This window comes from Stereum hirsutum, assembly GCF_000264905.1.
Source record: "Stereum hirsutum FP-91666 SS1 unplaced genomic scaffold STEHIscaffold_10, whole genome shotgun sequence".
Classification (NCBI taxonomy): domain Eukaryota; kingdom Fungi; phylum Basidiomycota; class Agaricomycetes; order Russulales; family Stereaceae; genus Stereum; species Stereum hirsutum.
Window position 1 is genome coordinate 628,571 of NW_006763140.1, and position 12,838 is coordinate 641,408.

General features: G+C 49.0%; 4 protein-coding genes across 4 annotated transcripts; all 4 read left to right on the top strand.

The window, feature by feature from the left end:
- Positions 1 to 809: 809 nt before the first annotated feature.
- STEHIDRAFT_132357 (terpenoid synthase) lies at positions 810 to 2,352 on the top strand (the record flags this gene model as incomplete). Its single annotated transcript, XM_007305932.1, has 9 exons — positions 810 to 962; positions 1,020 to 1,174; positions 1,235 to 1,281; positions 1,345 to 1,458; positions 1,539 to 1,640; positions 1,701 to 1,767; positions 1,838 to 1,916; positions 1,980 to 2,082; positions 2,156 to 2,352. The coding sequence occupies 9 exons, from the start codon at positions 810 to 812 to the stop codon at positions 2,350 to 2,352; spliced, it is 1,017 nt and encodes a 338-aa protein (XP_007305994.1).
- An 831-nt stretch (positions 2,353 to 3,183) lies between these two features.
- STEHIDRAFT_158536 (cytochrome P450) lies at positions 3,184 to 5,275 on the top strand (the record flags this gene model as incomplete). Its single annotated transcript, XM_007305933.1, has 10 exons — positions 3,184 to 3,421; positions 3,494 to 3,602; positions 3,658 to 3,684; positions 3,731 to 3,792; positions 3,853 to 3,985; positions 4,041 to 4,171; positions 4,221 to 4,354; positions 4,417 to 4,554; positions 4,627 to 5,041; positions 5,115 to 5,275. The coding sequence occupies 10 exons, from the start codon at positions 3,184 to 3,186 to the stop codon at positions 5,273 to 5,275; spliced, it is 1,548 nt and encodes a 515-aa protein (XP_007305995.1).
- A 745-nt stretch (positions 5,276 to 6,020) lies between these two features.
- On the top strand, positions 6,021 to 8,243 carry STEHIDRAFT_99663 (UDP-Glycosyltransferase/glycogen phosphorylase). Its single transcript, XM_007305934.1, has 7 exons — positions 6,021 to 6,294; positions 6,353 to 6,512; positions 6,592 to 6,706; positions 6,771 to 6,977; positions 7,049 to 7,132; positions 7,193 to 7,483; positions 7,546 to 8,243. Exons 1-7 carry the CDS (start codon positions 6,255 to 6,257, stop codon positions 8,146 to 8,148), a joined length of 1,500 nt encoding a protein of 499 aa, XP_007305996.1. The 5' UTR covers positions 6,021 to 6,254; the 3' UTR covers positions 8,149 to 8,243.
- Positions 8,244 to 9,248: 1,005 nt separating this feature from the next.
- Positions 9,249 to 12,561, top strand: STEHIDRAFT_148133 (cytochrome P450; the record flags this gene model as incomplete). Its single annotated transcript, XM_007305935.1, has 18 exons — positions 9,249 to 9,658; positions 9,727 to 9,938; positions 10,008 to 10,070; positions 10,142 to 10,176; positions 10,240 to 10,296; positions 10,364 to 10,401; positions 10,466 to 10,512; positions 10,581 to 10,678; positions 10,731 to 10,775; positions 10,838 to 10,968; positions 11,070 to 11,329; positions 11,400 to 11,461; positions 11,533 to 11,537; positions 11,611 to 11,823; positions 11,888 to 11,917; positions 11,981 to 12,214; positions 12,293 to 12,354; positions 12,425 to 12,561. Coding segments are annotated over exons 2-18 (1,656 nt in total), but the record flags the coding sequence as incomplete, so codon positions are not given.
- Positions 12,562 to 12,838: the final 277 nt, after the last annotated feature.

Consider the following 12,838-nt stretch of genomic DNA (forward strand, 5'->3'; position numbering starts at 1 on the left):
GACGGGGGGTACTGATAGAATATCGAACCTAACATGGTACGCTGCGCTCATTTATGGGCGAATCCATCACTCATTGCCTATTTCGTCTGACTGGATACCGAAAACAGATCAAACGTGACTCTTTGCTCCACCATATTAGTTGCTAATCCGCCTTGTTCGGATCCTAGTGGAGGTTTTCACACGGCGAACGGAGACTCCGTGGTCGCGCACATCGTAGACCTATACCGGCCCCAAGATAATTGCGATGCTTGTGTTTGGGGACTTGGCCTTCTTGGGCAAACCGATACAATTTCAGGGTCCAAGGTTGAGTCTTGTCTATCCTCGTGCAGAAGTGATTTTTCTTGTAATATCACGAGTACCGTTCTGCGGGTCAGCCGTACTTCCGCGGCGCCTGCGCGGTTCCTGTGGACTAGAAGTTACCCCAAGTCATGGCTGCCCAGAGATCTGACCGATGACCAGTGGCGGTAAATGGCGCTCATGGTATGTGAGCCTATGAATGCGCCAATCATCCATTTTGATGAAGGAGAGCAGCCTTCTCCATTTGCACCATGCCCAGATGGGGTTACAGTATGTGCATACCTTCGAGGTTTCATTGCATCAAGAGGCCAGGGCGAAGGCGGAAGTTGGGGCGGTGGTATTTGTCTTGAACCAGACGGCTTGTGTGGGATTACTGGAGTCGCTGAACAGGACAGACGCTTTTGGATATTTCCGGCCATTATTTGAGTTAGGTTTAATCGCCTTCTACTTTCTTCATCCTCCCCGTCTTTTCGAGACCTCCCTTTTGCACAACCTCTCTTCTCAGCCCCGCAATGCTTTCCTCTATGCCTATGCCCACCAATATTCCGACCGGCCATGCCAAAGTCAATGGATGTGGCCCGAAAACTGGGGCAACGAACGGATATATCGCCTTACCTAAGGTCACTATTCCCTCTGGCGGTGCATGGACGGCTGCCGAAGAAAAGGTATGTCTTTACAGGTTTCTTTCCATCTGCATCCTCTGACTCGTTGCATCACTGGAGGCCCTCCTGGAACCCTACACCTATCTGGCCTCTGCGCCTGGTAAGGGTGTTCGAAAGCTCCTTGTTGACGCTCTGAATGTGTGGCTCCAAGTCCCCACTGAGCAGCTTGTCGTCATCGCCAACATCGTAGACATGCTGCATCTTTCGAGTCTTATGTGAGTCTGAGAAGAAAAAACTCGTCATATTTCCCAGAACTGATTCTCTACGGCCCCTAGGATTGACGATATCGAGGATAGCTCCGAGCTTCGCAGAGGCAATCCAGGCAAGCACCCTATATCTATCCGACTCGGCTGTCTTGGTCCTCATGATACTCTGTCTCGTCCAGCTGCTCATCACGTTTACGGTGTCCCACAAACCATCAATACCGCCGAGTATGTCTTCGTTCAGGCGATTGGTGAAGTTGCCAAATTGCGCGCGACACGGCCGGACAATGAACATGGTTTGCACAAAATTGTCAATGGTGAAGTATTCTCAGTGTTATTCGCATTATATGGAATTGTTCACTGGTTTTGGGGGTAGACGAACTACAGAACCTGCATCGTGGCCAGGGGCTCGAGATTATTTGGCGGGACTCGTTGAAATGTCCAAGTGAGGAAGAATATATCGACATGGCGAATAAGAGTCTGTACTCATCTCACTGTTTTCCGTGCAGTGCAGTGCTGAGAATTAACTGCTTCACAGAGACTAGTGGTCTTCTACGCATTGCTTGTCGCCTCATGATGGGTTGTGCTACTTCAAACGTTGGCACGTAAGTTCATAGTTCGTTCATAACCAATCTTTAACCATATTTAATGAGCATCTATCTCGGTTCGTTACAGTGATTATGTGCCGCTCATTAACACCCTCGGTGTTTTCTTCCAGATCCGTGATGACCTCTTGAATTTGGATGACGACGAAGTATGAGTATTGAGTTTGGATGCACTTCTGTTGCATGCTGACACTTGGTTACGCTCGTTTCAGTACACCGCCAAGAAGGGCTTCGCAGAGGACCTAAGCGAGGGGAAGTTCTCTTTCCCTATTGTCCATGGAATCCAGGCCAGTCCTAGTGACAATCTCATACTGCGTACGCTATTTAAACCTCCAAGCCGATACCTCTGAATCCCTCAGGCGCAGTTAACTCATATATATTTTAACAGAGGTGTTGAAGGATCGTCCCACGTCGCCGGACATGAAAATCCCGGCCATCAACTACTTGCGCGATGGGACGCACTCTTTTCAATATAGCCGAGTGGTCCTGCATTCGCTCGAACTACAGATGAAGGAGGAAATTGCAAGACTCGGAGGGAATGAGAAACTCAGTCGGATCATCAAACACCTCTCTGTACAGGTCTGATCCGTATGGTCGTATGAGGCTGGGGGACGCCTGCGGGTCCAGCGGAACTATGTACATGTTACCAATTGTTGTGTGGCATTGAATGGCGTCCAGGTTGTACGAATATCTCTTCGGGTCTTTTATTACCCAGTAGTAGTTATGGCATTGACAGAATACACGATCTGTTCGAACATGTCCTTTGGCGTCACTCCCACACTCGACGAAATCGCCTTACTGTGTAAGTACTAGTTTCAACTGTTGGAGTGTAACATAGTACCTCTCCAAAGCCACCTTACCCTGTGGCGTCAATGAGATTCGATTTCAGCAGTCGTTCCGGTCTTTCAAATCTGTCAAGTTTGACTGTGAGTTCATGGATTACAACCGTCCGCTCTAATTATCTGGAAGATTACGCCGTTACACCACCGAATTAGAGCTAGACGTGATGGAGATATATCTCGATTTCTTCAGTCATTGTGGCCTCGCCGGCTGTGTCCGAGTCCATGACAAGCGCCCGCGCTTGTTGAAGAGACGCTCACTCCTTTCTCGTCGCTTCGCCACTCTCGAGTCAGATCCGCTCGTCGGTCCCCGATGTCGTTCTCCTGACAAGGCATTTCGGAAAATATTTATTCACATCTTCAACGGAGCTTTCACCGGAGCAAGGCTTGCCTCACGGACTCGGAAATGATGCTCTTGGTTTTTTCTTGGATCCAGCCATGTATTAGGAATCATGTGTGTAGCTTCGGAAGTCAGGAAGATTTGTGCACAGACTACAAGTCGTTCTGGCGCAAACTGATTGACTTTTACCCCATCCCTGCCCTCACATTCTCTCCACTGGCACCAAGCAAGGACATCATGCTCGAGAAACTATTCGCTCACCTCAGTGCTCTGGGTGTCACGCAGTATCGCTTGAAAGACTGCGCACTTGCAGGCACCTACGCCTTGGGCTTGGTCCTGATAGTTCGTCGCATCCTCATGGGAAACAGGGGGTCGCTACCCCCTGGTCCTAAAGGCTGGCCAATAATCAAGAACATCCTCGACATTCCGGCAGAATATCAGTGGAAAACATTCTTGAAGTGGAGTCGAGAGTACAGTGAGCGGATTCCGAGTCTGGCCTTCTCCTTCATCGACTGATCTTTCTCAATTACTTTATCCAATCCAATAGGGTCAGACGTCATAAGCCTGAAGGTTCCAGGAGCTACTCTTGTCGTTCTTAATACGATGAAAGCAGTGGATGACCTGATGGTGAAGCGATCACATATTTACTCGAGCAGGTTTGTTTTCGTTTTTCTGTTAACCGACCGTATGCTGATGGTGCGAGATCTGCAGGCCTCGAATGGTTATGCTAAATGAAGTGTACGGCACTCTCAAATATATAGCTCACCTATGTGTCTTATAAAAGGACGGTTAGAATGAGACATGACTGGATCTTTGGAATCATGCCTTATGGCGACCGGTGGAGAGGTATGACTCTGCTTCATTGACCATATTATTTAGCTGAGCTGACCATTGTAATGAACACAGCGTCCCGAAAGCTCTTTTCGCAATACGTCGACAAAAACGGAATCAGGCCACACCAACTCACCGCAGTTAGACGGTTCCTCCCACGACTTCTCGCCACTGGCAGCGCAGAAGACCTTGATGGAAAGCTCCGTCTGTGAGTGATTTTACTAACTGTTATGAGCACAAAATACCCATATCCTTCATTACAGAGTCGCGGGTGATTTTATACTTTCGTCTGCGTACGGTCTTGATATCCGAGACGCCGATAACCATTTCGTCCGCCTCTCCCAGGATGCCTTGATGTCCATCATCCCGGGCGTCCATCTTGGTGGATACGTTGGTTAGTACTCCTTTCCTCCGCGAATAATCTTGTCTAATCATTATCATAGTCGACATATTCCCCATGCTGAAGCATCTTCCGGCATGGTTTCCTGGTGCCGGGTTCCAACGTATCGCGTCAAAAAGTCGCGAAATGGTGTATGAAGCTCGACACGCACCTTTCAAATTTGCGCAGGAGCAGATGGTGACCATTCTCTGTTGCCCGCAACGCAGTGTGTAGTACTAATCGACAACTCATATTTCCAGGAGAAGGGTACAGCGAAGCCGTCTCTGACCTCAGCTCTTATCCAATCGCTAGACAAAGACAAGACTCCTGACTATGACTGTCGTCTTGAAGCAGTACAGGACGTGTTTGCGACTATGTATCTTGCTGGTTCTGAGACGGTGCGCACAATTTTGCAGTTATATGGTAATATATGCGATAATAATAACATCGCATTCTATTTTTTCTTGCAGACCATCATAGCCATGCGCAATTTCATTGTCGCTGTTGCCGCATTTCCCTTGGTCTTGAAGAAAGGGCAAATGGCGGTCGACTCTTTTCTCGACGGTCGGCTCCCCACCTTCGAAGACCGCAAAGATTTACCTTACGTTGATGCGCTTGTCGAAGAGACCTTACGCTGGGGCGGGTTCTCGTTCATTGGTGTGCCGCACTGCACCAGTGAGGACGACTACTACAATGGGTACTTCATCCCGAAGGGGGCTCTTGTCTTAGCCAATATCTGGGCTGTGCTCCAGGACGAAAATATATACGGGCCAAAGACGGAGAGGTTCCAGCCTGAGAGGTTCTTGTACGAGGATGGAACGTTCAACGCGGAGATAGACGCGGATCCTGAATTTGGTTTTGGGAGGAGAGTGTGTCCGGGCAAAGGTATGTGAATGATTTTTCGCTGTGTTTATTCAAGACAGAGTGGTATCTTCACTAAAAGTGTTCGTTACTTCAGATGTCGTACGGGAGGCTCTCTGGATTCTCATTGCGTCTTTCTTGGCCGTCTTCGATATTCACGATGCGGTCGGAGAAGACGGGAAGCCTATAGATGTCGACAAGATTGCGAATTTAAGGTCCAAGTCCACCTCCTTTCTTCGCTTGCTGCCTCATGACTGAAGCCTGATCTTCTCCACACGCAGTTCGCCTCCACTTATCAATTGTGTCTTCAGGCCTCGCTCGAAAGAGGCAGAGATGCTGATTCATGCTGGCATTGAGGACTGATCGGATGTGTTTGTAATTCTACCGACGGGCTATTATGGGATACGCAGGGAGATTGTTTTGAGCATGCGGTACTTACTAGCTCTTTCTGGCGTAGAATCTTGAATGCAAATACTTTGGCGCTCTCTTCAGGGGATGAGAAAAAAGCCCTCTTGCGGGATTTAGAATGCACGGGAACAGGTCTGAACCACCTCCTGGAGCATCGAATCAGCAATTTCTAGACCTGACTCGGAAGTCTATCCTCTCCGCCACATGTGACGTCAGGACCAAGCCGTGCGGACCCGTAAGAGTCCTCGCACTCGAGCGGCGCAACCTTGGCTACTTACCTCTACTCACCTTCCAGGGCACCTCCAAGGGAATGAATGCCATTCTTCAAGTTTCACTCTCTCATTGGCGCTGCGCATTCCATCTCGGATCGACTATGAGCGCTTGTGCATCGAGTTGATAGGGGCCCGAAAGTTGGGGAACCCTACGTAAGTGCGGTCTCCATTTCCTCTAGAAGCTACCGAGGCGCTCAGTCCATTCAACAAGCCAATCCCCATGCACGCGATCATAGGTGCGGGGTCTGTCTGTGTGCTCGACTGCAGCTTGCTGATGCACAGAATGTGGGACGGCTTTAACCAACGGTCCGGATGCTTCCTCTGGATGGAGAAAGACCAGGCATGCTCTTGTTTATGCTTCGCCGACTCACTGAGATGATCGCATACTTGGCTCTGCTACCGAGCCGAATTCATCTCACCAGTTACATCTGGTTACTGTACCTTGGTGATGGTTTGCGTCCAAATATTCCGCATTCAAGTATTGTAGGATATCGCTTGAGTTCGCTTCCATCCTCACCCAGTTTCTCTCCTCACTACGTGACTTATACGCAACAACTATGAGCTCTCACATCATTGCTATCCCGTTCAGCGCATGGGGTACGTATACCATTGACCTCCATTCCTCTTTTCCTCTGTCCTGATAACGTAGTACTAGGACACACTCGTCCCGCTATCGCTTTCCTCGTTCAGCTACTCAAGCTTTACCCCGATCTTTCCACCACACTCATCACTGCAAAGAGTATCGAAGAAAATTGTCGTGCGGAAGTCATCTTTCAGCTCACGAGCGCAGGTCTCAAAGATGACCCGCGAATGAAGTATGTTCTTTCCTATGTTTATTTCTTCCCTTACTCCACTTTCGAGCTATGCTATATTGACTGGCACTATATTCTCTAGGATTGTCTCGCTCGAAGCGAACTACTTCATGGGCCCAGACGGCTACCTCGAACCCATGAAAGATGCCTACGCCAAAATTGTGAAAGACTACCCAGCGCAAGCAGTCATCGTCGATGTAAGTATTCTTCTGTCTGATTTAGTAATTGAATGAACATCTCATTCAACCAATGCGCGGCTAGCTTGGTTTTGTTCCCTTCATTGAACACATCCGGCCTCTCTCCCCCGCGGAGACCACAGTCAAAATTGCGGCATGGTGGCCTATAATGGTGTCGATGTTTCATACGCCACCTCTTTGCACTTTCAACGACGCCACAATCGGTGCATTCATGATGAAGCTAGGAGGGTGCATGGCTAGCGGAGACGATTACCTGACGGCATCCGGAAAGGTACGTTTCTTCCCGTACATCGGATTCGCCGGCATCTGCATTCGGAGCTCATCGTTGCTTTTCTCATCTAGTGCTGGGCCGATGAAATTGTCGGAAAGAAGATCAACATACCTGGGCTCCCGGAGATGAGTGACTACGAATGCTATGTTCAGGAGGTAATTCGTAGTCTACTATATCGTCCCTACCTGCTGAAACTGACGCGGAACATATTGCAGCCTCCATTTACCCTTCCGTCTTTCGTTTTGACGGATTGGATGAAGGGGCTGCAGCAGTCAGACGTGCTACTGACTTCTTCGTCTCATTGTCTTGAGCGCGAAGGTATCGCGACTATCGCCAAGGTCCTCAAGGCTGGAAGAGCCGTCGAACGGGTCTTCGCTGTCGGTCCCCTCCTTCCTGCCGAAAGCAAGAAGGTGCTCGACTTGGAGAGGACTGGTTCGAAGGCTGGCGATTTGAATGTATTTCTGGATCGCATTGTTCAAGAAAAAGGCCCCAAATCTGTCCTTTATGTCGGTGGTTTCAATTATCATTCGGCACATTCTACAAATTACTCATTAATTGTGTTCGGCAGATATCATTTGGCTCTATGTTCTACCCCGCACAACCAGAGATGGTGTTCACCGTCCTGCGCGTCCTCCTCGGCCTCAATATCCCCTTCGTCCTGGTTCATCGTGCCGAATCCCCTCCACTCCCTACTGCACTTCGTGAATCTATCGAGGCCTCGCCGCTCGTATTTTTGACGCAATGGGGGCCTCAACAATACATACTTTCCCACCCCGCGACCGGTTGGTTCCTTTCTCACTGTGGACTCAACTCCGTTCAGGAGTCTCTCGCATCCGGAATCCCACTCATCTGTTGGCCCCTCTTCGCCGATCAGCCTCTGCTGTCAATCATGGTATCGCAGGTGCTCAATTGCGGTTTTGAGCTCAGCGAGGTCAGGCAAGGATTTGGGCTTAAGTATAGGCAGAGCACAGGGAAGACCCCGACAGGGACATTGGAGGCCGTTGCGGAGGAGGCCAGGGAGGTGTTAAAAGCGGCTTTCTTTGACCAGGAGAAGAGGGCGGTCAAGGAAGAGGGGGCTAGGAAGATGCAGAAGCTGCTCAACGACGCCTGGAAGAAGAGTGGGGAAGCGAAGAAAGATACGGAGGCCTTTGTACAGTTCATTCTTGCATGATGTTTCGAACAAGACTGCTTCACCAAAGAAATAATGCAATATGTTGGTCTGTATGCTACTGTGATATGCCTGGAATTCATATGCCTTGTGATACGGAACAGCACTGTAGCGATTATCAATGTTGCCTACTTCATAATTCTTTATGCTGTCGAACTCAATTACTCTTCTGACTCCTTCTGAGGCTTAGCAGGGACTTCCTGACTCCGAGTCGTAACGCTGCTTGATCAGTGATAAATCGAGGTACTGTACTTTTTCGCGCAGAAGTTCACGCCACCCCTCGGCTGTTGCCGAGATGACATAATCCATCTGTGTCCCGGTTCGCAGACGTGGTGGGACAAGGGACAACGTTCCTCAATTTCGACTGTTTTCTATGATATTGCCATCTATCATGAATTTACAGCCATAAATATTTGCCTGTGTGTTAATTGAAATGGCGGAATAACGGGCTTAAGCTCAAAACTTAGCTTGAAGGGCTTGCAGAGGACAAATTGGAAGCATTGTGATTATTCTTCTATTTTGGACATGTTTTACTTTGTCCCGTTTACATGTTCATTTCAGGTCAACGCTGTGGGACTGTCCCAGGGCACAGGCTCGTTCGTGACCCCCCTGGGACGCGGGACACGAACTTCTGCCCGAAAAACTACAGTAAAATGTAGACAAATATTTCGTGAACTCAAACTGCGTAAGCACTCAAACAATGTATTAAGGCCCTTTCTCACAGTCGGTATAATTAAGATACGAGGGGAGTTGCAAACGCCACATCAAACACGAGGTGGCTCGGGGCTGACGCCAGTGGCACGCCACGGCCACTGGCAGCTGGCTCAGGCGCGTTATCATTATGGACATAAGTTCGCGCGATATTGTGGGGTACAAGTGCTACAGACGCTGGTGGAGCATCAGACCCTGAAGGTACAGTAGTCGGCGGTTTAGTTAGAGCTACGATGACTTTGGTTCCGAAACGGGGACCAGGCAGAATGGAGGCAGAAGCGAGGATCTTACGCCACTTATTCCGATAGATCCCGAGTCGTAAATCCGACAATCCGGCAGCGCTCAAAGAGGCTTCAAGCAGTTCACGCAAGCGCCTTCCGGGACATCAATAGCTTCGTCCTGCTGTCCTTGGAACACTAGAATTGACACTCTTCCCGCGATGACTCGGTGCTGTTGAAATGTGCTACCTTGGCGACCTGAATGGGCCTACCTGACCTGTTTCTTCAAGTTTTAGGGGACTCGATGCGGTGCACTGCTCGGTGACCGACCTGAGGGCAGAACTTGAAAGTCTGGGTAAGTCTTGGGTGACCGCCTGTGACCGCACTGCAGTATGCTAGCCCCTGTGGAGTATACAACTACAGATTGGATCCTACATCCAAAAGGCACATCGAGGTCAGGAGAACCGGAGAAAGAAATGGTCCTATGCAATGAAACCAAATTCCGATCGGGCTTTCCTTGTCACCACTTGGACTTCGGGGACTTAGTAGGATCACCCGCTTCAACGAGTCTCATGTTGGTACTAGTGGGTCTACATCTCCTTGCCGGCAATCTTTGTGAGCATTAGCGATCACTGATAGTGTTTATGTGCAGAAAGACGGCTGTGGTTGTGGAGTATACTGACCTTGCCTCAAGTTCCTTCGAGTCAAAGCATACGACACTGAAGATGTCATTATTGCCATACCCCGTCAGTGCACTCACACTCATCGTTGGATCCTATGTCGTGCACGTCATTTGGTCGCGCAGGCGTGTTCAAAGAGCTATAGCCAACGTCCCAGCTCCGAAGTCAGCCTCCTTCTGGACCGGTACGTACTGCGTAGCTTTCCAAACTTATCCATCTAACGTCCCAAAATTGATGTATGTGCGTTTCCTAGGAAATCTACCTTTATTATATGACCCCCACCGTGGATGGCCTTTCATTGACAGCATCCAAGACGGTAAGTCTCATAACGCATAATATAGCAAAGGATCCCAACAAGGCTACACATGCTGCTAACGACATACACAGCTGGCAGCATTTTCAGACTCACAACTCCGATCGGAGTAGGTATTTACTCCGGAATATTATTATATATCCGCCTACTGACACTTTCTGTCAACCTTTAGTTCAATGATATGATTTACGTTGCCGATCCATTGGCATTGTACTATATATACAGAAAGGTGTGCCCTGCTCAAAATAGTTTGGATCCACCGGGGTCAGCTTGACTTACCGTCGCCTATTTCTTAGGATGAAGCTTCATTCGAAGAGCCAGATGACGTCCTCATGTGACTCGCATCTCAAGGGGTCTCAATCTGATGTCAACTCTCTAATTTCAATGATTTTTTTCAGCATTGAACGTGTCGTCTTCGGGAACGATAGCATCTTCTGCACGGAAGGCAAGTCTATCACCTCGCTTCATTTTGCCTCCCCTTCCGCCGTTCATGTTTAATATGATTTCTCATAGGTGCAAGACACCGGAAGCAACGAAAATTCTTGAACCCCATATTCAGCACAGCGCACATGAAGAAAATGGTACCGATATTCTGCGATGTATCCCATAAAGTGTGTCTTATATTGGCACGTCTGGATGTCATTTGTCTCACTATGTTCTTAGTTACGGAATACTCTTCAGCTGATGACCGCGAAGGGTCCTGTGGAAGTGAGCTTTTCTCAATGATATGATGCCCTGTTTGACGATTCCACGACTTCATCTACTACTAGGTCGATATGGTAAATTGGCTCACGAGAACAGCATTGGAATTAATAGGACAGGCTGGTATTGGGTATACGTTTGACTCACTGGCAATGGAGGAGACACCGAATGTTTATGGCGCCGTACTCAAGGAAGGGGTGTAAGTGATTTTTTCGCTTAATTAGACAGCAATCGGACTAGGTCTGACACTAACTTTCCTCACGGTCTTTCACGCTTTTGTGGTTCGTACTCTATCATCAGCTCGGCCATCTCGTCGCCAACTTTGCGGATGGGCATGAAGTACGTCTTACCCTTCGTCGCAGGCATGGGTACCCCTGGGTTTTGGAAGGTCATCATCGACCATATCTCACTCGACGTGCTTCAGTCGGCGAGGCACTTCGTGCTTGAGATGGATCGGTCCTCTAAGGAGATTTACGAGACGAAGAAGAAGGCGTTGACTGAGGGCGATGAGACCTTGTCGAAGCAAATCGTGGGAGGGAATGATTTGATCAGTCTGCTTAGTGAGTGATATAGGTATTTTGTTTTGTGGATAGATTGGGAGGGCTGATTTATGCGGCGGGACGACCGTAGTGCGTGCGAATATGAGCGCTAAGGAAGAAGAACAGTTGACGGACGAAGAGGTTGTGGCCCAAGTACGAGCATCTCCATGCGTCATCGTATACTTATCTCCCCTGACAAGCAGAAAATCGACCTTTTCCAATAGATCTCGTGAGTCTGTTCTACGCCCCGCGCAGAAGCTAATTATTCAACCCGAGGCTGATATCTTCTGCATGGTTCATAGTTCATTCGTCTTTGCCGCGACCGATACGACATCTTCCGCGCTCTCTCGAGCTCTGTGCCTTCTCGCCGAACATCCTACCATCCAAGATCGTCTACGAGAAGAGATCCTAAACGCAAAGCGGAATTGTGAAGCCGGAGAGGAAGGCGATTTGAACTATGATGAGATGGAGGCCTTAGAGTTTTTGGATGCGATTTGTCGAGAAACAATGCGATTGTGGGTGTTTCACTCACTCTTCGTAGACTTCAGGCTCTGGGATATTTACTGTGTAATTACCCAGGTATCCCCCAGCCCCGTTCATAGACCGAACGTCAGTGTTCCTCACTATCTGCACTCGTTCGCATAAACTGAACCATGTATTCCCTCCCTCTAGCACGCTCAAAGACACCATCATCCCGCTCGCCTTCCCCATTACTGACGTTCGTGGTTCGGAGCTCAAAGAAGTTTTCATCCCGAAAGATACAGTGATCACAATCGCCATCGCTAGTATGAACAGAAGCGTGAAGGTCTGGGGACCGGATGTGATGGAGTGGAAGCCGCAGAGATGGTTGGACGGGTTGCCCGAGAGTGTGGTTTCTGCACAGATACCCGGGATTTATTCACACTTGTAAGTTCATTCCTTCTCTTTGACCCCACTATTCAATGTGGATAGGTTGAGACTGAAAGTACTGCTGGGTTGATGCAGGATGACGTTCTCTGGCGGTAAACGCTCGTGTCTGGGCTTCAAGTTCTCTCAGCTCGAAATGAGTATGTCTTCGTTCTCTATCACGTTTATCTTCGTCGTGTACGTGCCTTACTGAGATACCCTCTCTTGCAGAGGCCGTACTTTGCGACCTCATCAGCACGTTTCGTTTCTCCCCTTCACCCAAGCACTCCAAGGTCACCTTCCCTATGTCGACTATCGTTTGTCCATCGATAGATGGAAAACCCTCGTTGCCGCTCATTCTAGAGGCCATTCATTCTGTTGATTAGACCGTATCTGCAACCATTTCAAACGGCTGTGAAACTGCGATCGGGCCAATCGTCGCGTCCCGTTGGGCCTCAGCGAGCTTTAGCGAGGTAAAAAATTCACTCGCAGATACGGTCTATTGAAGGTTGAGATACTTATGTGGGGCAAAGCGTGCAAGCAGAGCCAATTTATGATGAGAAGTAGCACGCGGTGGGACTTTCGTATAATATATACGTTTCTTCGTCCCTGTTTGACAGCAATTTGCAGAATCGTAGTCGCTCC

Bases quoted from the DNA above. Each gene is read 5' to 3' on its own strand.
- STEHIDRAFT_99663 (XM_007305934.1), top strand. From the start codon at position 6,255: ATGAGCTCTCACATCATTGCTATCCCGTTCAGCGCATGGG. The intron at 6,513-6,591 runs GTATGTTCTTTC...TATATTCTCTAG, and splicing joins AAAGATGACCCGCGAATGAA to GATTGTCTCGCTCGAAGCGA. The intron at 7,484-7,545 runs GTCGGTGGTTTC...TGTGTTCGGCAG, and splicing joins GCCCCAAATCTGTCCTTTAT to ATATCATTTGGCTCTATGTT.